This window comes from Stenella coeruleoalba (assembly GCF_951394435.1).
Source record: "Stenella coeruleoalba genome assembly, chromosome: 15".
Lineage (NCBI taxonomy): Eukaryota > Metazoa > Chordata > Mammalia > Artiodactyla > Delphinidae > Stenella > Stenella coeruleoalba.
Window position 1 is genome coordinate 73,126,008 of NC_137161.1, and position 27,990 is coordinate 73,153,997.

Genomic DNA, 27,990 nt, shown 5'->3' on the forward strand with positions numbered 1-27,990 from the left:
AAAAGCTCCCTTTGGTGGCTGGGGAGCTCCTCCCTGTTTCTCTCCCTTTTCTAACTGTCCAGCTCACTTTCTGCGGGCCTTGTCTTGGTTGCGGTTTCATGAGAACATTTGTGGCTCTTTTATCTTGCCACAGGATACATTTCCCCCCAACAGTGCCATCCTGACCCACGCCCTTCTTTAGGCTGTTTCCTTGGCCAGGCGGAGTTGTCCTCCCTCCTTCCACGAGTCAACTCTTTCCCTTGGGACTGCGCTATTGTGCCAGCTCCCCAGGGTCTATCCTCCACTTCCCAGGCACCACCGGTTACATGCTCTCCCGTCCGTGTTCCCTCCCTTCTCTCCATTTCAACACTTGACACTCCAGTCATTTCACATCCAGCCCCACCAGACTGGGACGGCTCGAGGGCGAGGATGGGGCCCAGCCCACCGGTGCTGAAATCAACGGGAACAATGGCGTCTGGAGACCACGAGAGAACCTGAGTGTGCGTCCATCCAGAATGCTTCTATTACAGCGTAATAGGCAATATATTTACACGGAGCAAAATCCAAAAGGGTATTCGGGGAGAAGCCCGCCCCCCCCAGCTTCGCACCCCAGCTCCTGGATTCCCCTAGGAACCGTGTTACTCTCCCCTTGTGGATCTCTCCACGTGGGTTCAAGCCTTGCCCTTGTTCCTTTGGCGCACCCTGTGTTACGCACCGAGCTCCTTTCGCTGGAGCTTAGAGTCTCAAAATAGGTTTTTCTCCGGGTTCCCTTTCTCGCGGCTCGCAGCTGCGGAACCTCAGCGCCGGCACGCACTGCGGACGCGACCGCCGCGGGCCCCGCTCCCCCTGGCGGCCGCGCCCCGCACTGCAGCGGTATCGCGCCCGCCCCGCCCTGCCCCGCCCCCGCCTCGGCTGGCCCGGCCGGGGGAGGGGTCGCGGCGGCGGCGGCGGCGGCGGCGGCGGCGTCAGCGGCGGCCCGGGCGGTGGGAGCCGAGGCGCCGGAGCAAGATGGCGGCGCGAGTATTGCGCGCCGGCGGAGCGGCCTCGGCCGGCAGCTTTCTGCGGCGGGCCGGCCCCTGCAACCTCCAGCCCGGGCTCTGGTGAGCAGCGCCGCCCTTTCCGGGAGCGGCCGGGGAGGGGCCGCCGCGGGGCGGAGGGCACGGGTCCCCGGCACGAGTCTACGACCCGGCCCGGCCGCGCTCCCACTGGGCAGGGCCTCCCGGACTGCGGGGCGGCGGGACCGAGGCCTCGGTCGGCGCGGCTGGGCGAGTCGGAGCCTCGGCGAGGTCGGAGTGCCTGCCTACCGGGCCGGCCGGGCTCAAGGTCACGGTGGGAACGACGCTCGGCGCCGAAGCCACGTCCGCGCGCCGAGCCTGCCCGGCCTGCGGGACCCTGACCTGGCGCGACCCGGAGCGGTGGCAGGGCGGCGGGCGCATGCCTGAGGCCGCAGGCCCTGAAGTTGCGGCCGCCTGAGAACACTGCTCGCCCGCGCAAAGCCTCAGTGCTTGATTCCGCAAATGGCAGTAGAGATAACCCTCACCTCCTGGGTTGTTGTGAGGAAGAAATAAAATACCGTATCGTCCCCGGTGAGCCCTCAAGTGGAGGTCGGGGAAGTAGTGAAGAGGTGTCAGCCCTAAGAACAGTCGTTGACTTGCATTTAAAAGTAGATAGCGAATCAAAAAGTATGTACAGTTATCAGCACTAAGGGGACGTTGGCTTCGTGTTTAAACTCTTTTTCTAACCTCATTGGATTAAATATTTGGTCAGAATCCATCCCTGAGATAGCCATGTCCCATTTTCCAAATCGAAAAACCAAATCCCATACTAACTTACACATCGATTTGCTTCTTCGGTTTCTTTACGTTGGGTAACTTAAATTTTCTCTTTTTGTTTGTGTTTAATTAAATAGTGAGCCTATAGAAAATACAGTTGGCACTTAAAAATGGAAGCGGGAGGGAGCTACCTGTTAAACTCCTAATACGGGCCAGCTTTATACTGATACGGCTTATTTAATGTAATCCTAGTAGCACTCTTAAGAAGTAATAGGATGTGCATTTTAGAGATGAGAAGGAACCTAAAGGGCTTGAGACACGTGGCTGGAAAAGGCATTTGAACCCAAGTTTGTGAGGCTTGAGGCCCAGTGCCCTTCCTAGGACTCATGCTCAACTTGTGTTTCAAAATTTGATATTTATGTTTCCAAGATGGTTAACAAATCACCCTGCTTTTATTTTTATTCTGTTATTAAGTATCTACTGTTGCTTTATTTTTTCACACAGATGATAAAAGCCCATGAAATTGATATTTTCTTTTTTTCACAAAAGACAGCTGAGACTGAAGGTGTTCCCCTAAAGTGCCCAAGGTCACTTGAAGCTAATAAACTGGAGATTTGGACCCGGGTGTGCCCGGTACCCCCACTTCCTGCTGGGGCCAAGTGCTCTGGACACTGGCGTCCTTGTCTCTATACAAGGTGCCCTGTACCTTCTGACTACTCAACTCCTTCCCGGGCTCTAGTCTGCTTTAACTGTAGGTGTTCTTTAGGACTCAGTCTGGACCCAGCTAACTCATTGATTCTATCAGATATTGAATGTATATGATGTCGATGAAGCCCTTTGAACCTGAGCATAATAGCCATGGTCACTCTCCCCAGGAAGCCATGGCAGAGGTGAAATCCCACGTAGACTTACAGATTGAGGTAGGTGGCATGGGAGAATCAGGGAACCTCCCTGCATGAGGTCATGGAAGGCCTCTCCGAGAAGGTGGCATTAAGCTGAGACCTGAAGGGTCAGTGGGCATGAAAGCCGTGAACGAGAGGAGTCAGGCATACTGGGAAACCCGAGAAAAATCTAAGAGCAGGAGTAAAGGGAAGATGGAGAACAGGTGGCGAGCAGCAGGGGCCCGATAATTCCAGGCCGCACAAGCCATTGAGAGAGCTTGGATTTTACTCTGGAAGACGTTTAAAGGTATACGCTTTAGTGTGACATGATCTGATCTACGTTTTTAAAAGATCAGGCTGACTTTGAAAAGGGAACAGTCAGGATGATGGCCAACTAGGCAGATGCTGGTGCCATTTACCGAGACTCGTTTGTTCCAAAGGTGAGAGTGCCCACCACGTGCCAGGTGCTGTTGGGAAGCATCAGTGAATAAGGCACGCAGGGTGCTTGCTAGTCATTCAGAGAAGGAGGAACAGGTGCAGGGTGGGGAGGGGGCGGATCCAGGGCAGTTTTGAACCCGGTGAAATTGGAGATGTCTGTGGGCTACTCGAATAGAAAGACCCAGTAGGCAGTTGGCTTATTGTACCTATATGACTCCTCCAAGGAGATGTCTGGACAGCATTTGAGAATTGTCAGCATATAGGAATGCAAAATGTTAATAGATCCATGGGTTTCAGTATACTGTATTGTATTTGATTGAAATTTTTCATAATAAAATGCTTTTTTAAACTATAGGAATGGATGAGATTTGCTTGAGGAGTGTGGATAGAGAAAGAGCTGAGAAGCAGGCCCTGGGCTGTATGGATATTTACAGGCTGGATATAGGAAGGAGAGGCAGCAAGGGAGCTGGAAGGGGCAGCTGTGAGGTCATTATTGGTCAGTGCCCGGGGGCGGTATTTCAAAGAGGGAGTGGTTCAGCTGTGCCAGATGCTGCCAGAAGGTTAAGATGGCGGAAGAAAACCACTTACCGACAGGGGTGGTTGTGAGTGACTTTGCGAGAGTGGTTCCGGAGGGATGGAGGACGTGTTCCCGGGAGGCCGATTTGCCAAGTACATCTTCGCTCTGCTCAGTGCCAGGCCCTCTGCTCAGCTGTTTACTGAGCACTGCATCAGTGTCCCCCAGGTGCTGGAAACGACCATGTACCCAGAATTTAACTCATCTTCCTCCTGCAAAGCCTGCTTGCTCCTGCTGGGTTCTCTCTCCCCAGCCGTGGAACATCTTGCATTTAGTGGTCCAGGCCAGAAACCAGGTCTTCCCCAAGCCCTTCCCTGCCTGCTCCCGCCCGTCTAGTCAGTTGCCAGATCTGTTAGTTCTGCCTCCAGCATGTCTTGACTGTGCCTCTGCATCACCACTCGGCTGGATTCCTATCAAGAGTGTAGACTTGAAGCCATTGGTGAGGGGGACAGCTAGAGAATTCCCCAGAACAAATGAGCAGGACATTTTCCTACTAGAAAGATCTCTGACATGAACCCTGACTAGATCCTAATCCCTCTTCCTTTCCACCCCACCTCCACCAAGAAAAAAATCTATAAAAAACATTTTAGGGACAATTGGGGACATTTTAAGATGGAGTGGATATTAGATATTATAGAATTATTATTTTCCTTAGATGTGATATTTATTATTAGTGACATGGTTTGTCCTTGATCTTAGGAGATGTGTGCTGAAGTATTTAGGGATGGTGTATCATGATGTCTGCACTCTGGTTTCATATGGTTTGGTAAAAATGAAAAAGCAAAATATATATAAACAGTAAAAATTATAAAATGTTCATTTTTCATCTAGATACAGGGCATAGCGGTCTTCGTTATACTGTTCTTTCATCTCTGTGTCTGAAGTTTTTCAAAATTAAAGGTTGGGGAACGGCTGTCTCTAGCAGCAGTGGCGAAGACAGATTTACTGGGCTTGGCGGTGGGGCGGGGGAGGGGAGTCCCGTGGCTCCTGCTTTAAGGCAAGACTCTTCTTCGGGTGGGCCCTTCGGCCTCCGCCCCTCCCTCTCCCCTCTGCTGTATTCACATTCCCCTGGCTTTGGCAGCTAGAGTTCTGCTTCGGAGAAAGTCCTTCCTCCCGTGGGCAGCAACCTGACAAACTGTTCCTCATCTTCCAGGCCCTCAGCTCAACAGGTGCCTCTTCAGAGGGCTGGTCCACGTCTCCCTCAGGCTGACCTAGACCCCACTCCCTCTGCCCCAGCCCGCCAGGCCCACCACCTGTGTCTCCACGGAGGGGCCCTTCTTCCCCTGGACTGTGATCACGTTTGTCCATCTGCTTCCACCAGCAAACCAAGCTCTGTGAAGTCAGGGCCAGGCTTATTCCTCTTCGTAGCCTCAGCCTGGCCCAGTGCCTGGCACATGCAGGGCACAGTCCGTGCATATTTGGTGATCAGACGACCAAAGCCCCTTGCCTCATCCTGTGGTCTCTGTGTTAAATGTATTTCCCTTCTGTAATTTGCCCCGACTAAACCAAAACACCATCTTCCACACCTAATCAGTATCCGTGTCTTCTCCTCTTCACCTCAGGAGTATCTTTTGAATGTAATCCATCCCCTTCATCCCTCCTGCCATCATCTTAACCCAGGACCATCCTTTGGTCCATCCAGTGAGTATCAGATGCCTTCGGTGTGCCGGTACTGCTGGACTGGGCAGCCCGCCAGGAGCCATGCTCCCTGCCTTTCTTGCTTAGTCCACCACCACACCACCGCCGGGCTGCTTTTTACGCCTGGATCTTTTCTGAAAACTTGCTAGCGTTGCCCCGTCTACAGGATAAGGTCCAGCTGATAGGCTTGGTGCACGGGAGCCCAGCCCCCCTGGCCTGCTTGCCCTCCCGTGGTTCCTCTCACTGTCCTCCCACACCCTGTTCTCTTGCCTTCCTGAATGCTTTGCTGTTCCAGAAACATGCCACACAGCTTCACGACTCCATGCCCCAGGACACGTTGTTCCCTTTGACTGGGATTATCACTAGCTTTGTCCCTGTCTTGCTTGTCCTCCAAGACAGAGCTACAATGTCTCCACTGGAGTCCCTCTCGCTCCTTGCTGGCCAAGGCCAAGGCGGTTCATTCCCTCCAGTTCCCACAGTGCATGTGAGTCCACAGTGTCTGTGACCACTCTGGCTGTTTACTGATAGGTTTTTCCCATGACAGTGGGCAGGCTAGGCATCTGTTCATTGTATCCATTGAGCCAGGCACATAATGCTTTTTCTATTTAGAATCTAGTGTTTTGTAGGATGTGCTGCCCCCTACCTCACCCGCTGTAAAGTGCCACCCAACACATATATGATGTTATAAAGACAGCTGATGGCAGTGTTTGTCACTCCTGGTAAAGCACCCTGGCCCAGCCCAGGTCTTATCACCCTGACAGCTGTTAGCATGGCTGCTTCCTTCTATCCCTTTCCGTGATTCAGCTTGGACTGGGCACATGAAGCAGTTTTGGTCACCTGCCAGCTGAAAGATTTCAGAGTTCAACAGTCAGTTAGGGCTATGCTGCGCCACACTGTTTTTCATTTGTCAAGACAGTTGCTACCCAACTTTGACAAGTAAGCAGCACTCAGGCTCTTGTGTGTGTCCTGTGATGTTGACTACTTCTTAGGTCAATCTTTAGCTTACAAAGTGGTGTCATATCCCTTACCTCATCTTACCCATCCTAAAGTAAATCCCTTTGGTATTAAAATCTGGAACGAATGCTCACTTGGGGAGGTTTGTGTGGAGGAGGCATCCCTTATTAGTGAAAATATTTTGAACTTTACAGTTAGATCTGGGTTCATATTTTTATCTTGCTGCTTCTTAGCTCAGGTTGTGTAATAACATCTGTGAGCTAGTCCTTAAAATGCAATAATACCTACCTTGCTAGATTGTTGCGGGGATTAAATGAGAAGACAGGAACAAACTGCCTAGTCCAGTGCCTAGCAGGAAGTGTGTGCTTATTAGCTTGTAATCCCCTTAAATTCTAAGGAGGAAGGGAAGAATTACTTTGGAATTTTTTTTCCCTTCCAGATTTAGTCCATCAATAATTCTTTATTATAAAGTATTAAATGCCATAGGAATTAAATATCAATATGAGTGCACATGGTATACGCTTGTCTGTGCACTTCTGGAAGGATTCATTAAGAACTATTAGTAGTGGTTGCTTTGGTGAGTATTTCTTAATGAAATTCCTTAGTGCTGATATTTTTAGAAACTTCCATTGTACCCCTTTCATAAGGGGTACAATGTTCATAATTGTTATTACTAAAAAAAAAAAAAAAAAACGAACTATGCAAAGTCCCGTTAAAAAAATCTTAAAACTGGGCTTCCCTGGTGGCGCAGTGGTTGAGAGTCCGCTTGCTGATGCAGGGGACGCGGGTTCGTGCCCCAGTCCGGGAAGATCCCACATGCCGCGGAGCGGCTGGGCCTGTGAGCCATGGCCGCTGAGCCTGCACGTCCGGAGCCTGTGCTCCGCAACGGGAGAGGCCACAACAGTGAGAGGCCCGCGTACCGCAAAAAAAAAAAATCTTAAAACTTTCTACTTTGCATATCACTAATTTTATATGCTTGCCCTTTTGCTTCATGATATTATTTAAGCAAATATCCCAAAACATGGTGTGTTTAAGATACTTTAAACACGGGAATTCCCTGGTGGTCCAATGGTTAGGACTTGGTACTTTCACTGGCGAGGGCCTGGGGTTCAATCCCTGGTCAGGGAACTAAGATCCCACAAGCCACGTGGCACAGCCAAAAAAAATAAAATGAAATACTTTAAACGAATTGACAAAAATGTTTTTATTTTTATTGAAGTAAATTTTACCATGATTCATTTGGAGAATTGCCTTCTTCAGAATTAGTTTATTTATATAATCAAAGAGTGGGGACTTCCCTGGTGGCGCAGTGGTTAAGAATCTACCTGCCAATGCAGGGGACACAGGTTCGAGGCCTGGTCTGGGAAGATCCCACATGCCGCGGAGCAAATAAGCCCGTGCGCCACAACTACTGAGCCTGTGCTCTGAAGCCCGCGTGCCTAGAGCCCGTGCTCTGCAACAAGAGAAGCCGCTGCAATGAGAAGCCTGCGCACCACAACGAAGAGTAGCCTCCGCTCACCACAACTAGAGAAGGCCTGCGTGCAGAAACAAAGACCGAATGCAGCCAAAAATAAATTTGGAAAGAAAAAAAAAAAAAGTGAATTGAAACCAGACAAATACCATATGATTTTGGTTTCTGCTAAAGAGCTAATAGTTTTTATATATAATTTCTTTTAATTTTAAAAGTTTTTTTTAAGTAGTTTTAAAAACAGTTATAAAATCTCACCATTAATCAGGTGCTGTCCTAAGTGCTTTAAGTGTATTTACTAGGGGTTAAACATGTACTTAAAAAAATACAAGAGTAAAATAAAAAACATAGTCAATACAGATATTATATGGGGAACGATGTGTGTCTCCTCTATTTTAACTCTCCAGCCTCCCTTCAGGGATACCACCATTAACACTTTTCTTAATTCTAAGGCATTTTAACATATAATAAAAGCAAAATGGAAGAATTTCCAACTTCTTTTTACAAATGCCGCTTAGGACTATATATTTCTGTCCTATGCACTAATAAGAAAAATTGCATGTACTGGAATTGTTATTTTGCTTATTTAATATGAGCTTGCTGCTTTTTAATCTTAAAAGATTTGAAAAAATGCTTTTCTGTTTCTTGATCATTACTGTATTTATAGAAAACATTTTATTGTTAATTTTATATTTGTATATTTTGTTTATATATTTGTAAGCTCCATCGGTCCAAAAAAAATCTTTTTATCTGGTTTCTAGCTATTTGTGATAATATCCTATGAATTGGTTTTTAAATTCAAAACAGTCATATGGAGTGAAAAGTGTTCTGTAATGTTTGTTCATTAAAGCAGCAAGTCAATTTTTTTTAAGCAAAAAAAGAAAAAGGCTGCCAATGTAACCCGTGAAATTTAGAGTTCTGTTTTTTCTAAAGCACCATAGTTGAATAAGAATAGGAATTTGTATTAATGTGGAATCCACTTGTTCATCTCATGAGGCATTGGGGAATTTGCACGTCATGCAAGTTTTTCTTGCCTCTTGTTTAAACTCCCCTTAACACCTGGGGTTACTCTCTCTTTACCTCTCTCTTTACCTCTTATATTTGGTATCTGTGCCCTTAAACAGGTCTGCTAAACAGATTGAAAATGGTCTGTAGGAAGTCATCTAGTGTTTCCAAGAGATCCCCCCAGAAAAGGCTCACACTGGCCTGTGAGTAGCCAGACCTTGTTTTGAAGCACTGGATAAGATCTGAGTGTTTGTATTGGTCATTTGGAATCCCAGCACGTTACTGCCCTTGGCATGATCTAGCAAAGGGCAGAAAAGATCATTTATGTGTACGTGAATTAAAGATCAAAACAATAAAGAGTACGCCGTGATAGCCCTGGCCAGAGAGGATGGTCATCCGCATAAAGGCGATCGTGCAGAAAGAATGGGCACAGACTCAAACGACTACATTCTGTATGATTCCATATATGAGACATTCTGCAAAAGGCAAACTGTAGAGACATAGAACAGATCAGTGGTTGCTAGGAGTTGGGAGAAGGGTTGATTACAAAAGGAGGAATTTTAGGGAGTGAAGGAACTGTTCCCTATCTTACTGTGGTGGTGGTTACATGGCTTTATGCATTTATCAAAACTCACAGAACTGTAAGTCCCAAAAAGGGTAATTTTACTGTGCATGAATTAAAGTGGAGAAGATGAAGGGACGCGATTTGTCATTTGATTATGGTTGTGTGAAGTTAGGAAGAGGGTGAGTCTCAGCCAGGCTTTCATTTTTAAAATCTTGTTCTCAGGTTATGTATACCTATAAAGGAGTTTCTAAACATGCACTTTAGATATTTTAGCTAATTTTAGGTGTAAAAATAATATATGTATATGGAAAATTCTCAAAGAGTCCAGAAGGTTATACAGCGAAAAGGAAAACTCGCCCCTCCCATCCCAAGCCCACTCACAGTCCCCAGATGTCCTCACTATTAGCAGTTCACTTTGTGTGTGTATTTGTGGCACTGTTCTGGGCCTGCTTTTCCATGTAACTCATCTCAGCGATACCAACATATCAGTGCGTGTAGATCTGCCTCATTCCTTGTATTGATTGCATTCTATTCTGATTTTGGCTCTACCTTGATTTATTTGACCAGTCCCCATTAATGGGTTCCAAATTGCCTGTACCAGGAACAAACTGGAAACAAGGTAGTAAGGAATGCTTGCACGCATTCAGCTGTGTGCACTTGTCTAAATATAGCTGCCTGTGGGACATACCACAAGTGCAACTCTTAGGCCGAAAGGCCTACGCAGTTTTAATTTTGCTATAGATAATGTCACACTGCCCTCTAGGGAGGTCACACAAATTTGTGATCCCACCAGCAAGCATATGGGAATTAAACATGCACTTAAAATTTCACAGGTAAAGTGTAATTTGTTACTTAAGTCAAATCTATCCTCACTTTCTGACAGCATGGATAGTAGTTCAGTTATAAGATGAAAATAAGCAAATTATTTATATGTTAATGAAGTCTGTATTCTTAGGTTTTTGTGAGTTAAAAATCTTGATTCTAAGGTTAATTTAGTTTAGGGGTAAAATAGTTTTTTTAACGAAAGAATTCACTTTCTCTGTATATTCCTTTTCACATTCTTTTGTTGTGGTAAAGTACATATAACATAAAATTTGCCATTTTTAGGTACAGTTCAGTGGCGTTAAGTATGTTCACATTGTTGTACAACTGTCACCACCATCCCGCTCCAGAACCTTTTCATCTTCCCCAACTGAAGCTCTGTACCCATTAAGTAGTAACTCCCCATTCTCCCCTCCCCTCTGCCCCCGGCAACCACCATTCTACTTTCTTTCTCTGTGAATTTGACTATTCTAGGTTTCCTTGTATGGTTTTTCTATGTTGAAAATTTCCTTGGAGGAAGGAAGGACACACGGTGGAACTCACAGAGATACACGTGAGAACTCTCCTAGGAGTGCCGAAGTTACTTCTCTCACACTCCGCTCCTGCGTTCAGAGTGCACGCTGGTGGCATGAAAAGTGGACATGCGGTATCCCAGGTTCTAGAATAGTGCCTAGACGGCATGCTCAAGGCGTATTTGCTGAATGGATTGATGAATTTATGAAAACAATGTACTACACGACACAACCTAAAGACCCTGGGATCTTTGTACCTCTGATTAAACTCAAATTTTTGCATTTGTTATTCCATAGGAAATTGGCGTCTTCCATTATCAGACCTCGAGAGGACAGCTGGTTAAAATCCTTATTTGTCCGGAAAGTTGATCCAAGGAAAGATGCTCACTCTAATCTCCTAGCCAAAAGGGAAACAAGCAGTCTGTACAAATTACAGTGTGAGTCATAGGTTTGCTATCTTCATAGTTGACTTTTTTCCCTTTGTTCATAAGTTTATCGTTGAATTTTCTTTTGTTTCAGTTCACAATGTTAAACCGGAATGCCTAGAAGCATACAACAAAATTTGGTGTGTATACCAAACTATCCTTTACTTGGGGAAAAATAATGATTTTAATATTTGTCAGTTGCACTAACCCTTGATAGCAGAGTGAGATCTTTCACGCCTCTTCTTAAAGCTGAACGTGGAGAGGCTCTTAAGTTGAGCTCTGTTGGGCATTACCAAGGATGTTTTGATTTTAAGCGCTTGTTCAGCTAACTCCTCACATAGGCTATCAGACTTTGGAATGTTACTAGACTCTTTCAGGTTGGAAGGGACCTTGCAAGGCGGTCTAGCCCAGCTACTCATCCAGTGCTTGAGTCCTTTCTGCAGCCCTTCCTGACGCTATGCTTAAATACATTTCATATGCTCCATTTCTGGACAGCTCTGAGTGTTAGGAGTTAGAATTCACATCCCTGGGACCTCCACTGTGTCCAGTTTTACTCCTAAGTAATATTGCCACGTGAGAGCCCTGTATGGATTTCAGCAGAGCTGCCATTTCTTCCCGGGTCTTCCATCCGCCAGGATTCAAGTCCCTTCAGCAGATTCTCATATGACATGAAACCCATATATTCTTATCGAATTTGTAAACTTTAAGACCAAAGAGAATTAAGTGCGTTAGTTATTAACAGAAATAGCATTTTAATGATCAGTTGTCCACAAATATAATTTAAAAGCTTTTTTTTAACCTTTCATATCTGCTGCTTTCATGAGAAAGCAAATGAGTTTGTTACCAGAATCAGCGTAACTTTCAGAAGCAAAACATCTTTTGTTGTTTTATTTTTGGAGGTGGTTCGTGAAATATAACATTAGCGTTGAGTTTCTTGCTCACCTCAGCACAGTTCTCTTTATTTTAGAAGTGCCCTAAAAATAAAACAAATGCTTTTTTCTAATTCTCTTCTCATAAAATGGAATTTTTCTGTATGCTGATGTTTCCCTGGATTATCTTTCCTGTCCTTTTTTTCACTTCATCTCCTGTCTCAGATTCCTGGCTGTCTATTCATGTTCTCACTTCAAATTCAATGTGCAGAATTACGCTGCTCTTCCAGTTTCTCCATGTGTGACACTCACCATGGTTTTATTTGACTCTTGCCTTAGTTTTATGTGATTAGCTGGTCACTAAGGGCTGTGTATTCTTCATTTGACGTGTATTTTGCTTCTCTTTGCTTGTTTCCCTCTGCAGGCCTGTTGAGGCCCATTTCCAAGTAGCCCTTTCTGACTGCCTTCCTGGGTTTGAAGCTGCACCTGTACCTTCGCCCCACCCTGCAGTCCATTACCCAGAAGTTTGTCAAATTGATCTGCTTGAGTTCTGTTTTCTCCTTCATCATGTTTGTTTATCTTTTCTCTGAAACTTTCAGCAGCTGCCTGTTTCCAGCCTGGTTTTTAGGGGCCCAGATAATGAGGTTCTTCCCAACTCATCAAGTTCTGAGTACAAGTACTACCTACCTTACAGCCTCCATTCACCTGGGTCATCTGTGCAGGCTTCCGTCTTCCACACTAGCTCCAGTGCTGAGTTGTTTACTTCCTGATCATGTCATGTGGCAAAAAGAAAACCCAATTCCATTTCCCTGACATAATCTGTCTTTCTCCACCCCTAATTTCCATCAATCCCATGTGATTTCTGAACTTTCACAGGTCATACATCAGATACATTTAATATCTGATCTTAATTTTAAAAGTAAATGCTACCCTTCAAAAAATTACGTGGTTTGGTCATTGTACTGGGTCTTAAAGTCATTTGAGTTTTCAGTTAGACATAAGACCATTCAGAGCTTTTCTCTGTTAACTAGTCATATCCACCCAGTCCTAGTGCTTCAACATCGGGTGGTGATCACTAGCTTAATATCACTTGACGTCAGCAAATAATGAGAACAGGTTCCATTTCTGACCCTTGATATCTTTTGCATCCATTGTTGGATCTATATGGCACTTTTTCGTCGTAATTTTTCTATTCAAAAAGTGTGCAAATTTTAGCTTTTCTCTTGGTATGATGCAGTTATGGGTCTTCCCTTTACCTTTCCCTGTCCATTAGAATCTGTAATGCGGGAAGGTCTCCGTGGAACCAGGCTCTGACACCTCTGTTAAATTAATACACTGCCGGGACCATGCGCAATCAATAGCGACAAACAGGGCGGTGTGTCTGGCGTGGGATTAGGTGCGATACCTTTCAAATCCCCTCAGCTGGTTGAATTGAGTAGAAACTAATTTATGCCTCATGTCGTCTCTTTCATTTGGATTCTCCTGCCCCTTTGATGCCCTTCGGGATTGTTGGGGTCGGGGTTGCTTCCAGACTGTGTTGTGTCCTGGCTCCGTCGTCTTCCTTAAAGCCCAGTCGTTCTCTGCTGCTGCTTCCTGTGCCTCCTGGGCCACTCCTGTCATCTGCCCCATCCTCCACATGACTTTCTTCCCTTTCTTTTCCTGCGTTCTTTTTCTACTATTCACATTTCTCTCATCCTTCCCATCTTTGGAACCAGCAAAAGTTAGCTTTCATACACATCACCATTCCTAAGTATATACTTCTTTTTTTTTTTTTTTCTGAAACAGCAAATAATAGACTCATAGTTCCTGGAATTTTTGGACCTTTGGCTCTTCTTTATCATTTTTATCAATATACTTGAGTTACTTACCACTGTTCTAGATAGCTGGGGTATCAGTCACCTAAGCTTCTGATAATTGGGACATGAGAGCACAGCAGAGTTCAGCCAAAAGGCTAATTCTGCACGTCTTTTTTATCATAAACGTATTCTGAGGTCAGTTGTCAGAACACAGAGTAGATGACCTTTTCCTGTTACTGATCATGTGTTGTCCACCTGGTGTAATTTCGGTGGTTGTTTAATTAGTGTTGCTCTTTCTTCTCTTTAAGTCAAGAGGTGTTGCCAAAGATTCACGAAGATAAACATTACCCTTGTACTTTGGTGGGGACTTGGAACACGTGGTATGGCGAGCAGGATCAAGCTGGTAGGAAGCAGAAGTCTTTGGAATAAACCCTTGTTCCTTAAGCCTTTACTGTCATTACTTAAATGATTTTTAACATAATGCTTGTTTTTATAAGCAAAGCTTTCCAAGTCTCAGTCCAGTTTTATGGTTAAAGTAGTTTCTCCAGTAAATCACTGCAGAAACTCCTTTTTGATTGTTTTTCATGTTTGAATCTATTATTGAAACTTTATGGTGTAACTTGAGCCAACACACATTACAGTTTTGTACTGTGTTAGCACCATGCGTATCTAGAATATTTTCAAGGTAAGAGTATCATGAAACTCTAAATGTATGTTATCGTTTAAAATATATTTCAGTTCACCTCTGGAGGTATGAAGGAGGTTATCCAGTCCTCACGGAGGTCATGAATAAACTCAAAGAAAATCAGGTAATGATTTTTGAAAAAGACTAATGATATAGTAGATATTAGTACAGAATTAAGTGATTCTTTTCTGCCATCGTTTTTGTTAGTAAACTGTTAGTTTTCTGTAGTAAAAATTTTATTATTTGGACTCTTGAGGTTGTATTTAAACATAGAGTAACCAGTTGTAATACTATTAAAATGATAGTTCTTATTGTAAAAGTCAATTGTACTTTGATAAGCTGGAACTTTGAAACCGGTAAGTCAGTCTGGGTTACCTAACACATATCTGCTTCAAGAACTGACAACCACATATTCTTCATCTTGGGCCGACTTTGCTATCCTCCCCCTCCCTTCACAAAGAGGTGTGTGTTAATGGAGAATATTCTACCAGCCATACATTATTAGGAAAGAAAACCTTTTGTGTAGACTCCCCGTCCATATATAAATGACTTTTTTTTTTTTTTGCCTTGCTGTGAGGCTTGTGGGATCTTATTTCCCGATCAGGGATTGAACCCGTGCCCTCAGCAGTGAAAGCACGGAGTCCTAACCACTGGACTGCCAGGGAATTCCCAATATAAATGGCTGTTTGATTTTCTGATGTTTTGAGGTGTCCATGTCACCTGTCTCAATATGCTGTCAAACAGTTAGAAGAACCTAAAATCATAGGAAATTAAATTAGTTTACTTTGTCATTTAAATAATTAGGATGACTATGTAGTTTGATATCTAAACTTGGACACTTTTGAGAGTGAAAGGGAATACTAATAGTCATTATGCTGGTTCAACAAGATGTAAACTGGGACTGTCTCAGGCCAACTGGACCCTGTTTATAATAGTATTCTATTGTGGGAGGAACATAAATGTTGCTAAAGTGGGTTTATATATAAATCTTCTAATATTTATGATATAAATATTAGAAGATTTCATGAGCACCTTTGTTCACTCAAAGGAATTTGCGGAATTCCGTAAGGCGAGAAGCAACATGCTTCTCTCGAGGAAGAATCAGCTGCTATTGGAGTTCAGTTTCTGGAATGAACCTGTCCCACGGTCAGGACCGAATATATATGAACTCAGATCTTACCAGCTCCGAGTAAGTACTGAAATAGGAGTTAACTGTCCCCTTGTTCTTCTGTGCAGAAGGACACGCACCCCTGATGCTGAGTGAACAGCAGACACTGAGCGAATGTTCTGTGATGTGTGTTTGGCTCGTTTTCTCCCCTGTCCAGTTCTTCTCCTCTTATTTCCTTTCTTTAAACCTTCCTTCTTTCTCCTCCTTTCTCTTTGCTAAGCTCATTTGTTTTTTATAGTCTTACGCATAAGGGAAAAGATGTAACATACAGGATCAGCTACATTATATAGCATCTATTGCCATTGAACTAGAGCAGCTAATAAGCATGTGACTATTGACATTATACAGCACTGTAAGACAAAAGGGGAATAATATTTGTATGACTTTCTAGATATTTCCCTACTTAGGTGACCACTAAAAAGAAAGGCCCAGGTGGCAACATAGTTAAAGTGAAAAAGTATCAGTAGATCTTGGTGGTCTAATGCTCAGTGTTATACTGGAAAAAAAACAAGTGATGTCCTTGTTAGGTTTACTTAAATTGAATTATTTAAAAATTTCACAATAAAGTCTGAATAGGTACCAACAATTTAATCATCGTGGGCCTAACTATGGTTTTTATGACTATAATTGGATGACTTAATTAACTCTCACTTTGTGTGTTGTCTTCTTAGATGAAGCCACAGAATATTACTTCCACTGTGGGATAGGTATGAACACAGTGAATAATACTATTTTGTTACATTTTTTTTATCTGTTAGATTTCACGTTATTAAAAGTTAATTTTTAAGTTAGTCTTGTCATTTGATGTTTTTTATACTGTTAGTTCCATATTTCTTCACAGAAGAACTAACAAACCGAATCCAAATCTCTTTTCAGCCAGGAACTATGATTGAATGGGGCAACTACTGGTGAGTATTTTACCAAGTGATGAGGTTGTTAAGTCTTATAAAGAGATTCTTTTAGGCCATAGTGTTACTTCTAGAAATAAAATCTGGGGTTAGTGCCATGATTTGATACTAGACTGTTGTTTTGTTTGATATATTTGTATTATGAAATTTTTCAAACATATACAAAGCTAGAGAGAAAAATACCACAGGTCTCCCTTCCATACCCATTACTTAGCTTCAGTAATTATCAACACGTGGCCAGTCTTGCTTAGGTCTAAATCCCCCAACCCAGAGTATTTGGAAGTAAATCTCAGACAACATAAAATTTCATCTATAAATATTTTAGTATATATCTCCAAGAGATAAGCACTTTTTATTAAAAAAAAACAAAACCCCCCAAGTGTCACATGAAGTTATTTCATATTCTTCTTGGATGTTATCTTTTCTGAAATGTTGCTTTTGTCACATAAACAGAGCACCACAATGATACAATTGCTTCTTTTTTTTTCTTCTTAGTTTAGCAAAATATGAATTTTTCTCCAAACTGATCTATAGATTCAGCAGAATCCCAGTCAAAATCCCAGCAGGCTTTAGAAATGCAAGGGACCCAAAATAGCTAAAACAACCTTGAAAAAGAGGAACAACGTTGCAGGACTCACAGTCCTCAATTTCAAAACTGACTGCAAAGCTAGAATAATCAAGACAGTATGGTACTGGCATACGGACAGGCATATAGATCAGATCAATGGGATAGAATTGAAAGACAAGAAATAAATTCTCACGCATGTGAGCAAATTGGTTTTTGACAAATGTACCAAAGCAATTCAGTGGGGACAGATAATCTTTTCATCACAGGGTCCTCAGACAACTAGGTATCCTTGCAAAAAGATGAATTTAGACCCCTGCCTCACACTGTATACAAAAACTAACCGAAAATGAATTGTAGACCTAGATGTAAGAGCTAAATTACAACACTTTCAGAAGAAGACATAAGAGAAAATCTTCGTGACCTAGGGTTAGGCAAAGAGTTCTTACATAAGCACCAAAATCACAATCCACAAAAGAAAAGAAATGGTAAATTATAATTCATCAAAATTAAAAGCTTTTGTAATTCAAAGGATACAGTTTTAAAAATTAAAAGACGGGTCACAGACTGGGAGAAAATTTTGCAAATCACATATCTGATAAAGGACTTGTATCCTGAATATATGAAGAAATCATACAACTCAATCACGAGAAGATAAATAACTCAATTAAAAAATGGGCAAAGGACTTGAATAGACAGTTCTCCGAAGATACACAAATAGCCAAAAAACATATGAAAAGATGGTCAGCATCACTAATCATAAGATAAATGCAAATCAAAACCACAATTATTTTCCATTCATCTCACTCCCTTTAAGAAGGCCATTATCAAAAGAACAGAAAATAACAAGTGTTGGCAAGATACAGAGAAATTGGAACCCTTGTGTACTGTAGGTAGGAATATAAAATGGGGCAGTCATCGTGGAAAACAGTAGAGTTCTTCAAAACATTGAAAATAGCATTACTCTCTGACCCAGCAACCCTACTTCTGGGTATATATTCAAAAGAATTCAAAGCAGCATCTCAAAGAGATGTTTGCACACCCGTGTTCATCACAGCATTATTCACAGTAGGTAAGAGGTGGAAGCAACCCAAATACCCATCAACAGATGAATGGATAAAAATGTGGCATATATATATAATGGAATATTAATGCAGCCTTTAAAAAGAAGGAAGTCCTGCCACATGCAGGGTGAACCTTGAGAACATTATGCTAAGCAAAATAAGCCAGTCAGAAAGGGACAAATACTGTATGATTCCACTAATAGAAAGTTTCTAAAGTAGTAAAAACCATAGACACAGAAAATGAAAAAGTGGTTGCCAGGGGCTGGGTGCAGGGGAGTTGGTGTTTAGTGGGTATAATTTCAATTTTGCAAGATGAAAATGTTCTGGCGATCTGTTGCACAACAGTGTGAATAGACTTGGCCCTACTGGCCTGCACAGTTGAAAATGGTTGAGATAAATTTAATGTTAGGTGCTTTTTACCACAATAAAAAATAAAATCATAAGATAAATTTGGGGGAAAAAATTTAATGGGCAAAGAATTTGAGTAGACATTTCTTCAGAGGAGCTCTATGAATGCCTAAAAAGGACGTGAAAAGCTGCTTAACATCCTTAGTCAGTATGGAAATGCAAAGTAAAACCACAGCGAGATAGTACTTCATACCCACTAGGATGGCTATAATTAAAAAGACAGAATAACGTGTTGATGAGGTTGTCAATGAATTGGTACCTTTACACATTTCTGGTGAGTGTAAAATGGTTCAACCACTTTGGAAAAGGAAAACCATGACTTTTTACTTACTTTCAATTTATATATTCTCTTTTTTTCAGTTATAAAATTTCTTGCTTTGGGCTAGATAATTTCTAAGATCTACCTCCAAAAAACAGTTCTGGGATCTTTTTTTCTAATGAATCTTTTCTTCTTAGGTCATCAAAGGCTAAATAATGCAAGGTAGAATTCCTTTTCATTTGAAAACTAAGAAATACATATTTGATTGTATACTATTATTGTAGACATCATTTTATTAAGGAATTCGGGGGTAGGGTTGATGCTATAAGTGTAGTAATTTAGTTGCCCACAGAATAGGATCACCCAGTTCTATGTTTCCGTATTACTCATTGAGACTTGCCCACCGTGGAATCCACAAGGAAGGAACTGAGGTTATTCTTCAGTTATTTAAAAATTATTTATAAAGCCAGTTCAGCATTCAATTTGTATTTTGGCACATAGGTAACTAAGGTGGTGATCTCCTCTTCACTTCATGCTTCTGATTATTTCCAGGCTAAGGCAAGGTATGTTTTCTTTGCCTACTGAGAAAGTGAATGAGAAAAATTCAAAATGAAATGAACTGTCCTGAATATTTATCACTATCAATGAAACTAAGGGTTTTCCCCCTTAGGGTTAGAATGCACATTAAAGTGATTTGCTTAATTTCCATAATTTACAAATCAGATTTGTAATTTTTGTGAAGATTATGATCACTTAACACTACATGTAAGGTTAAAGAAATTAACATCGCTTGGAGGTAGCCCATGGGGGCAATAGCAAGAGATCCCTCCTTTTCCCCTAAAGAACCTGAAAGCATGGGTCACCTTTGTGGAGTTGAGCACGTGGTGAATGAGAGCCAAGATGTACAAAGTGACCTTGAGGAGACTGGCTTCCTCACTCCCACCACAGGCTGCCCTTGCTCTGATTCCACACCCCCCTTTGAGATGTTCTAATTCAGTTACTATGAAGTTTGCCTCTAAGAAGAGAATGCGCTGGTCAAGCCGACTCACTTATCTCGTCTCTCACTGTGGATATTAGTGGATTGAATCTTTGTTCATAGTCTCCAGCTCTTTTTTTTTTTTTTTTTTTTTTTTTTTGCGGTATGCGGGCCTCTCACTGTTGTGGCCTCTCCCGTTGCGGAGCACAGGCTCCGGACACGCAGGCCCAGCGGCCATGGCTCACGGGCCCAGCCGCTCCGCGGCACGTGGGATCCTCCCGGACCGGGGCACGAACCCGTGTCCCCTGCATCGGCAGGCGGACTCTCAACCACTACGCCACCAGGGAAGCCCTCCAGCTCTTTTAAATGAATTAGAATGAATCCATCTTCCCAAGTCCTGTCCACTCTGGGACCCTAATATGACTGAGACATCAGGCCAAGCCTGGGCAGTGTTGATATAAATTGACTGGGTAACTGGGGTGTGGAGTCTCTTGAGAGACTACCTGTGACCTTCCTACATCACTTGAAACTGCTTCCTTCATTTTCAACTTTGGTTCTAGAAAACTGCTTTAAGAAAACATATACATTTTAAAAACTTGTTTAGGATTTCAAGTGCATCACTAAATATAAAAATAAAGTACTGGTGCAGACACAAAAGAAGGTGTTTAAAAATCTGATACCTTTTGCAGCAGGGAATCTTAAAAAGCAAAGTTCAGGGCTTCCCTGGTGGCACAGTGGTTGGGAGTCCACCTGCCAATGTGGAGGACGCGGGTTCGTGCCCCGGTTCGTGCCCCGGTTGCCAGTTGACAGTTTGAACCGCCAGGAAGCTCATGTCCATGGTTCTTCCATATGCTGTCCGAGGAGTCGCAGAATTCGACACCCGCCCTCAGCTGTAGATGACAGAGCTTGCGGGTTTCTCAGAGTTCATGGTGTGCAGCTGCTTTGTAGGTGCGGTGCACTTCCTTCCTCTCTGTTTTAAGCCCTGTTCTCGAGGCAGGGTCCCTGTCTCCCTTGGAGTACAGTGCCTGTGGCACCGTGGGGTTCTCAGATCGAGAATTCCCTCACTTTCTCACAGTGTGTTCTTGGAAAGCAGCTTTTTTTAAGTTGACAGGTCCTAGCCTACCCTCTGCCAGTTTTCTAGACTTTACGTTAAGAATCAGCAGTGCAACCACATATCCTCACGTTGTTGTTATTTTTTATTTATTTATTTATTTTGGCTGTGCCGGGTCTTCGTTGCGGCATGTGGACTCTTAGTTGCAGCATGCATGCGGGATCTAGTTCCCCAACCAGGGATCGAACCTGGGCCCCCTGCATTGGGAACGCAGAGTCTTACCTACTGGACCACCAGGGAAGTCCCATGTTGTTTTTATTTTAATAGTTATGAATTACTGTCCATTTTTCACAAAAATGACTGCTGTAGCTATAGAAAGGTACATTTACATCTTATGTACATTAAAACAACTTTCGAATGCATTCTGAACAACTTGCGCTGAGGATGGAGGGAACTTACTGATACTTTTTAACATACCTGATTCAATATCTGAACGTTGTTTTTTTTCTTATAGGGCTCGTGCAATTCGCTTCAGACAGGACAGTAATGAAGCAGTTGGAGGATTCTTCTCCCAGATTGGGCAGCTATATATGGTGCATCATCTTTGGGGTATGTTTTTTTCCCTTCATTTTTGTATTCCTGGGATTTCAGAGTTCATTACTAACGAACTTGTCCTAGGCAGTAAATCGTATCTCAAGTCAGGAACCTTAAACACTGCAGCTGAGCCAAATGTCCCAGATGGAACGTAGGTGCGGGGCTACCCAGAACAAGAGGTCAATAGTGCAGGGTCCACAGATGTGCGGCACGTCAGTGCGCTGGTGAAAGTGAGAGTGGGGCGAGAGAGGTGAGGCAGCAGCCCCGGGTGAGGGGAGATGATAGAGCTGCCCCCGGCTCCCTCAGGGACGGTCCTGCATTCCATGCAGAGGAGGTGCCCACACGCGCGCCCACCCCTTGCCTTGGGTCTGACTCTACTGTCCCAGAAGCCCTTCTCTCGCCTTTTCCATCCCTGCCCACTTTGGTTTGGCACCATCTTTGGTGTCTTTCAGGGCCTGACTCAGATGTTCCCCTTTGTCCCCAAGGGAATGTCGCTGTCCCCTGAGCCCGCAGAGGCCAATACTGTGTGTGTGTGGTCACAGTCATGGCTGTTTATGTCTGTCTACCTGCTGAACAGGAACCGGGTCTCAGCAGTAGCTTGGTTCATTCTGGGCACATTTGTAAATGGTTATTAAAGAGATGAAAAGCATGACTTTTTCCAAACCTTATTAATTTGCTGAGGTGTTGGTTTGCCCTGTTTGGTCCACCGAGTGCTGTGGAGTCACGTGCCTCCTGGGTTAGCAGGAGGCTCAGAGACGGGTGACAGGTCTGCTGAGCGGGAAAGCAAACCTGAGGGACAGGCCACCAGGCCATGCGCGGTGAGTGACGCAGGGAGTTCCAGTTGGGGCCCTCCGCGTTAGGAGTGTATATCGGATATAAAGGGATACAAAGCTATGAATTGGGGGAAAACCAGTGAAAGGTGGAATACGAGCTAGACTTCAGCATCTAGATGGGACTGACAGTAGAGGTGGGAAGGAGGGGCTGGAACAGCCATGGAGACACAGGAAATTATAAAAAGTGCTCAGGAAACTACAGATAGTGCCGACGGGCTAAACGGTAAGATACCTGCCGGGGACCCGGGTCTAAATGGGTGAGTTGAGGCAAGAAAAGTCATTTTCACATTGTGCCCCTGGAACCTTTCCCTGAAACCCTCCGTGTCTGGTGAGGAGACCCCACTCCAAGCCCCCGCCAGCCACTGCTCACCTCAGCCACACACACTGGGCTTCCCCGGCATTTAAGAGATTGAAACCTGCACCAAATGATTAGAGGCCACCAGTAACCCTCAGCTCCCAGAATGTCAGGGGCAGTGGTGTTCCTGGGAGCTGTTTTCTAGCCAGCTGAGATTTGACCTCCTAAGGATCAGAGTTTTCAAATGGAGTAGATTTGCGAACAGATCTTTAAAAGATGTGTTCTGTGTCCCTGCCTTTTGATTATACTAACTGTAATTTAACCTTTATGGGTTCAAGGTGGGAGTGAAGTCATTTTTATCATTATTTTTTAGTGCATGATCTGTCCAGAGGATATAAACTGAAAAGACAGACCCCTCCCCTTCCCCAGCCTGGAGGGGCCTCTGAGGGCGGCCTCTGTAGTGAGCGAGTGTGGAGACGGATGGGTCAGGACCCATGTGCTTTGGCGCACAGGCAGAGGTCAGGCACATGTCTACTCTGAGGCCCTGCCCTTCTCCACCTTCCTTTTTGTCTCGAGTCTGTGTCCCCAATGTCCACTGCCCACTTCCTACTTGATAGGAAAAAGTCTTGAGATGTGCAGAGATGAATTCTCAGTTGTCTGCCCCCAAAACTTAGCCTCACTTTTCCATTTTTTTTGGAGAAAGAGAACCAACATTTATCAAGCACCACCAGTGTGTTGGTTATTTATGCACCACTCCCTTTAATCCTTACAGCCACACCACAAATGAGATACCTGTGGCTCACAGGTGGTGAATAAATCACCCAGGACCCACAGCTGTTCAGGAGCTGAGCCAGGCTCAGACGTCGGCAAGTCTGGCTTCAAAGCAGGTCTTCCCCCCAGCACAGCCCCCCTTCCTGTTACCCTTGCACGTGATGCCATCCCGCCCCCACCTCCTCAAGGCCTCGCTGCAGCCACGGCTCCTCCACCACCCCATCTGTGGCCTCCTTCCCTTAGTGTATGAATGGGCTCAGTGCCTCCCATCTTTAAAAGCCTCCCCAAACCCAAAGGTGCATTGACAGATGAACAAAATGTGGTCTGTTCAAATTCATAGAAGCAGAATGTAGAGTAAAGTGTATCAGGTTGGGAGAAGAGGGGAGTGGGAAGGTACTGCTCACTGGATAATGGTGGCACAACGTGAGTGTACTTAATGCCACTGAACTACACATTTAAAAATAGTTAAAATAGTAAATTTTGTTATGTATATTTTACCCCCCCCCAATTTTTTTTTTTAATTAAGAAAATTTGTAAAAGAACACAGGCCTCCAAACTGTGTTCCCTGCGGGGGGTGGGGCAGGGGGTGGCGAGGGGTCACCACATGGTACCCTAGGTGTGCATCCGACCCCGGTGAGGACACTGCCGCTTGTCACATGAATGTTAACTGTTTTCCTCCGGGTGGTGAGAGGTAAAAGATTTTGTTTTCCTTCTATTTTTCAGCATCTTCAATATTTTATGTAATAAATTTATACTCCATTACTAGTGGAGGGAGCTTTTGTCTTTAGATGGTCAGAGGCCATCTAAGACCAGGCCTGCAAGGTTAGGTCTTCTCATAGGGACAAGGAAGCCCCAAAACAGAAATTAGAACTGAGGAGGGAGCCCTGGGTGATCTCTTAGTCACGACTGACACCGTGTCCAGATGCCTAGGAGGCATTTCCCTGGTCACTGGTTGGAAGGATCTTGCCCGGGTTGGGAATCAGAGACCAAGGCACCTGGGTGAGATATCCGAATTGTACCCCAAGGACTCTGACCCTTGGCCCGTGCTCTTCCCTCCACCTGGAGTGCCTTTCCCTCCCATTCCTGCGTGTCGATGATAAAATGGCCTTTTCAACCTGAAGACCCACTTGGTCAGATCACAGCTTCCAGGCAGCTCTCCCTGGTCAGCTGTGTTCTCCCTGTTGGGTCTCTTTGTTCTCCACTGCCTTGAATACAGTCTTACCCAGATCACTGTAGTGCTTTATAAATGCTAAGAAAAATGGAATCTAATATTGCTTATCCGTAGTCTGACAGTGTGTGGTTACAGATTTAACGTGTATTGAGGAAGTTCACTTGGTTTGTAAAGGCACGTCTTGAATCTGCAAGACTGTGAGTCTTGAGAGCGGGTGGTTTTGCGTCTCCCACGAGGGCTAACAGTTGCTCAAAATAGCCAGCTCACCGTCATTCCAGCTTAGTACTGAGTTCCCAAAGTATAGGCGGTCCCTGACTTACGACGGCTCAACTGAGAATTTTCCAACTTTACGATGGTGCAAAAGTGATCCACATTTAGTAGAAACTCTACTTCACATTTTGAATTTTGCTGTTTTCCTGGGCTTTCAATACATTCTCTCGTGATGCTGGGAAGTGGCAGCCGCAGCTCCCAGTCAGCTACACAGTCACAAGGGTGAACAACCAATACACTTAAAACTATTCTGTTTCTTACTTTTAGTGCAGTATTCAGTAAGTTACATGAGACATTCAACACTTTATTATGAAATAGGCCCTGCGTCAGATGATTTTGCCCAACTGTAGGCTAATGTGAGTGTTCTGAGCACGTTTAAGCTAAGCTAGGCTAAGCTCGTCTCTTCCAGTAGGTTAGGTGTATTGAATGCATTTTCGACTTAACAATATTTTTGGCTTACAGTGGGTTTATTGGGATGTAACCCCATCATAAGTTGAGGAAGGTCTGTAGGCTCTTTGAGAAAATGAGGAGTGCAGCAGAATCAACACTTAATGGATACACAGTTGACCCTTGAACAACACAGGTTTGAACTGCTGGGGTCCACTTATATGCAGATCTTTTTCAGTAAGTACACACAGTACTATATGACCTATAGTTGGTCAAATCCAAGGGTACAGAACCATGGATACAGAGGGCCGGCTATGGGATTTGAGCACCTGCGGATTTTGGTATTCACAACGGATCCTGGAACCAGTCTCCCACTGTACTAGTGGAATTATGTTTGGTTTAAGTCTTAATTCTTCTGTGTGGCTATTTTTAAGCTTACAAAGATCTTCAGACCAGGGAAGATATACGGAATGCAGCATGGCATAAACACGGCTGGGAAGAACTGGTATATTATACAGGTAATATCTTAATAGGCATAAAACATTTCATTCTTCTCATCTCATTGTTTTAATGTTCTTTCACCCTGAAGCTAATATGTATTTAAAAAAAAAAATAGTACGTTGCTCTAGGATCGTGAATTGTAAGGTTGAGGGAATGGAGAAATAGTCATATTTTTCTTCGACAGTTATAGGACATTTTTTCAATAGAGACTATTCACTCTTTCAAGTATATATGTCGTCTGGTACAGTTCTCAGATCTTCATGTGTTGTAAATTTTACATCATTACCCTTTTTGTGCATTTCTGTATTCTCTGAAAATTTATTATACAAATAAATTTTTTTCTAAGCTTTTCCTTTCTCATCAAAATTGTCCATTCCCCAAAGCATTACAATTTAATACAGCAATTAAAAAGTAATTTTGAAAATTAATTTGGTATTTAGACTTTCCATATGTACATGTGTATGCACGTGTACCTATGTGTACACCTATACATGTATGTATACCTACACACACACACACACACACACACACACACACACACACACACACACACACACACACACACACACACACACACACACACACACACACACACACACAATGAAATCCTAGTTGCTTGATTTTTAGAAGAAAACAACCAGGCTGAATGGTACCACCTATGTTGCACGTCAGGTACATTTAAGCCCATATCCTACCAGGAAGATCAAAGAGTAATTTGTTCTGGAAAATAACTATTATCTTGTCTTTTAATTCAAAAAAATCATATAACTATATATGGCTTTGCTGTTTATTCTTACATTTCCATAAGTTCCCAAAGATGTGTTTTACTTAGCACTGACAGTTCTACAAGTACAGTGTATTTGTTCCTTTATACAGGATACAGTCAAATTATTTGATGTTATATAAATTTTAATTCAGTTGAAAGAACCTTCTGAGAAAGCACCATTTTTCTCACAATATGGACTTTCCTAATTTCCTACAAATGAAACACATTTCCAACAGAATGTTTTAATATCATCTTATAGGGTGTCAGCTGATGTGTCATTAGCTTGTGTATTTCTTCCCCTGAGATCAATCCTGAATATTCCAGTACTCTATTCTGATTTCAAGCAGCATGTCTTCTGAATATGCTTAGCAACCTATTTGTTAATGTATATTTACTGCAGTCTGTTTAGAAAAGAATGAGCCTAGTAATCTTGATCTTTGTTTTCAGTCCCACTTATTCAGGAAATGGAATCCAGAATCATGATCCCACAGAAGACTTCACCCCTCCAGTAAAGCTACAGAATTTTGATGTGCCTACATAAATTTATGTGACAAGTACTTGTCATAAATTAATTTGAACTGTATATCAAGTGAAAAAGAAACACTGAAGTGTAAACTGCTGTATATAGCTTGTAAGAGACCTCTTTTCTTTAAAATTTACAAAATCACAAGAAAGTGAACTATTACAGTTTGGCTGATTGTAGCAGTGCTCTGTAGTCCTCTGAAACATCCCTGTATTTGTCGAATATACCTTACAATACCGGGCCACCTCTCCCCACCCTCCAGGAAAAGAGGGCCCAAATTAAAATTGGAATCGTCTCCAAATAAGAATCCAACCATGGAAAAAAGTTAGCCATTTCTTTATAAAAAGCAAATCTGTTTTATAATTACAGATTTTTAGACAAATTTCTTGTATCAGGAAGAAATATAAATTTTGTCATGTTTCTGTAGCATTTTTCTGAGTCTCAGACTAGGAACAAATTATAAGTGTACCCAATACCTGCAAATGTTTTACTTCACTCTCATTTTTAATGTCAGCATAATAAACAGTGTATCATTACTGAGTTGGAAGTGGTTGATCGGTAATTCAGTCTCCACACTGTGTGTCATGATATCTTTATATGAGAGGAAAAAATGGCTTGAACCTCTGTATCATATGTGACTTTGAAATGAACACCTTGAATAGCACTAATTTTTATTTGTAATATTTTTCTATAACAAAACGAGTAGCACTAGGAAAAGAGGTTTTATTTTGTAAACAATCATCTGTGACCTCAGACATTCTCTGGTTAATATTTTAGTAAGCTCACAGACGATTTTTCCAAGATCATGTATGAGGGGTGGTGCATGTTGAGATTTAAATTGGCATAAAGCTGCATACTTTGTCTAGCTCTGATTTAGTTTTTTAATATAGTGTGCCAATTTTGTGACTGTAATCATGTGAAAGTCCTGTTGAAATGAAAAATTATGTCTGACCCCCAGATCAAAGAATTTATGTTAAAGTGTGAATAAAAATCTCATACCAAATGTCAAGCTTTTACATGCGAATGGTTTTCTCCAAGAACATATAAAATTCAATAAAATCCTCTTAATTTTCACATATTACATGTTTGCAATCTTT

At 43.0% G+C, this 27,990-nt stretch overlaps 1 protein-coding gene across 2 annotated transcripts; it reads left to right on the forward strand.

Annotated features, from left to right (window-relative positions):
* The first annotated feature begins 648 nt into the window (after positions 1–648).
* Positions 649–27,971, forward strand: NIPSNAP2 (nipsnap homolog 2). 2 transcript variants are annotated; one of them, XM_079944678.1, is made up of 10 exons: positions 680–1,079; positions 10,906–11,045; positions 11,128–11,173; positions 14,007–14,101; positions 14,437–14,507; positions 15,432–15,572; positions 16,428–16,459; positions 21,297–21,391; positions 25,538–25,621; positions 26,818–27,971. In XM_079944678.1, the coding sequence occupies exons 1-10, from the start codon at positions 988–990 to the stop codon at positions 26,880–26,882; spliced, it is 861 nt and encodes a 286-aa protein (XP_079800804.1). In that variant the 5' UTR covers positions 680–987; the 3' UTR covers positions 26,883–27,971. The 2 variants fall into 2 exon arrangements, with proteins under 2 accessions (XP_079800805.1, XP_079800804.1); XM_079944679.1 differs by lacking the exons at positions 11,128–11,173; positions 14,437–14,507 and having other exon boundaries at positions 649–1,079.
* Positions 27,972–27,990: the final 19 nt, after the last annotated feature.

Excerpts from the sequence above, each read along its gene's own strand:
- NIPSNAP2 (XM_079944678.1), top strand. The coding sequence starts at position 988 with ATGGCGGCGCGAGTATTGCGCGCCGGCGGAGCGGCCTCGGCCGGCAGC. Across the intron at positions 11,046-11,127 it reads CAGTCTGTACAAATTACAGT|TTCACAATGTTAAACCGGAA; the intron begins GTGAGTCATAGG and ends CTTTTGTTTCAG. Across the intron at positions 16,460-21,296 it reads ATTGAATGGGGCAACTACTG|GGCTCGTGCAATTCGCTTCA; the intron begins GTGAGTATTTTA and ends TTTTTCTTATAG.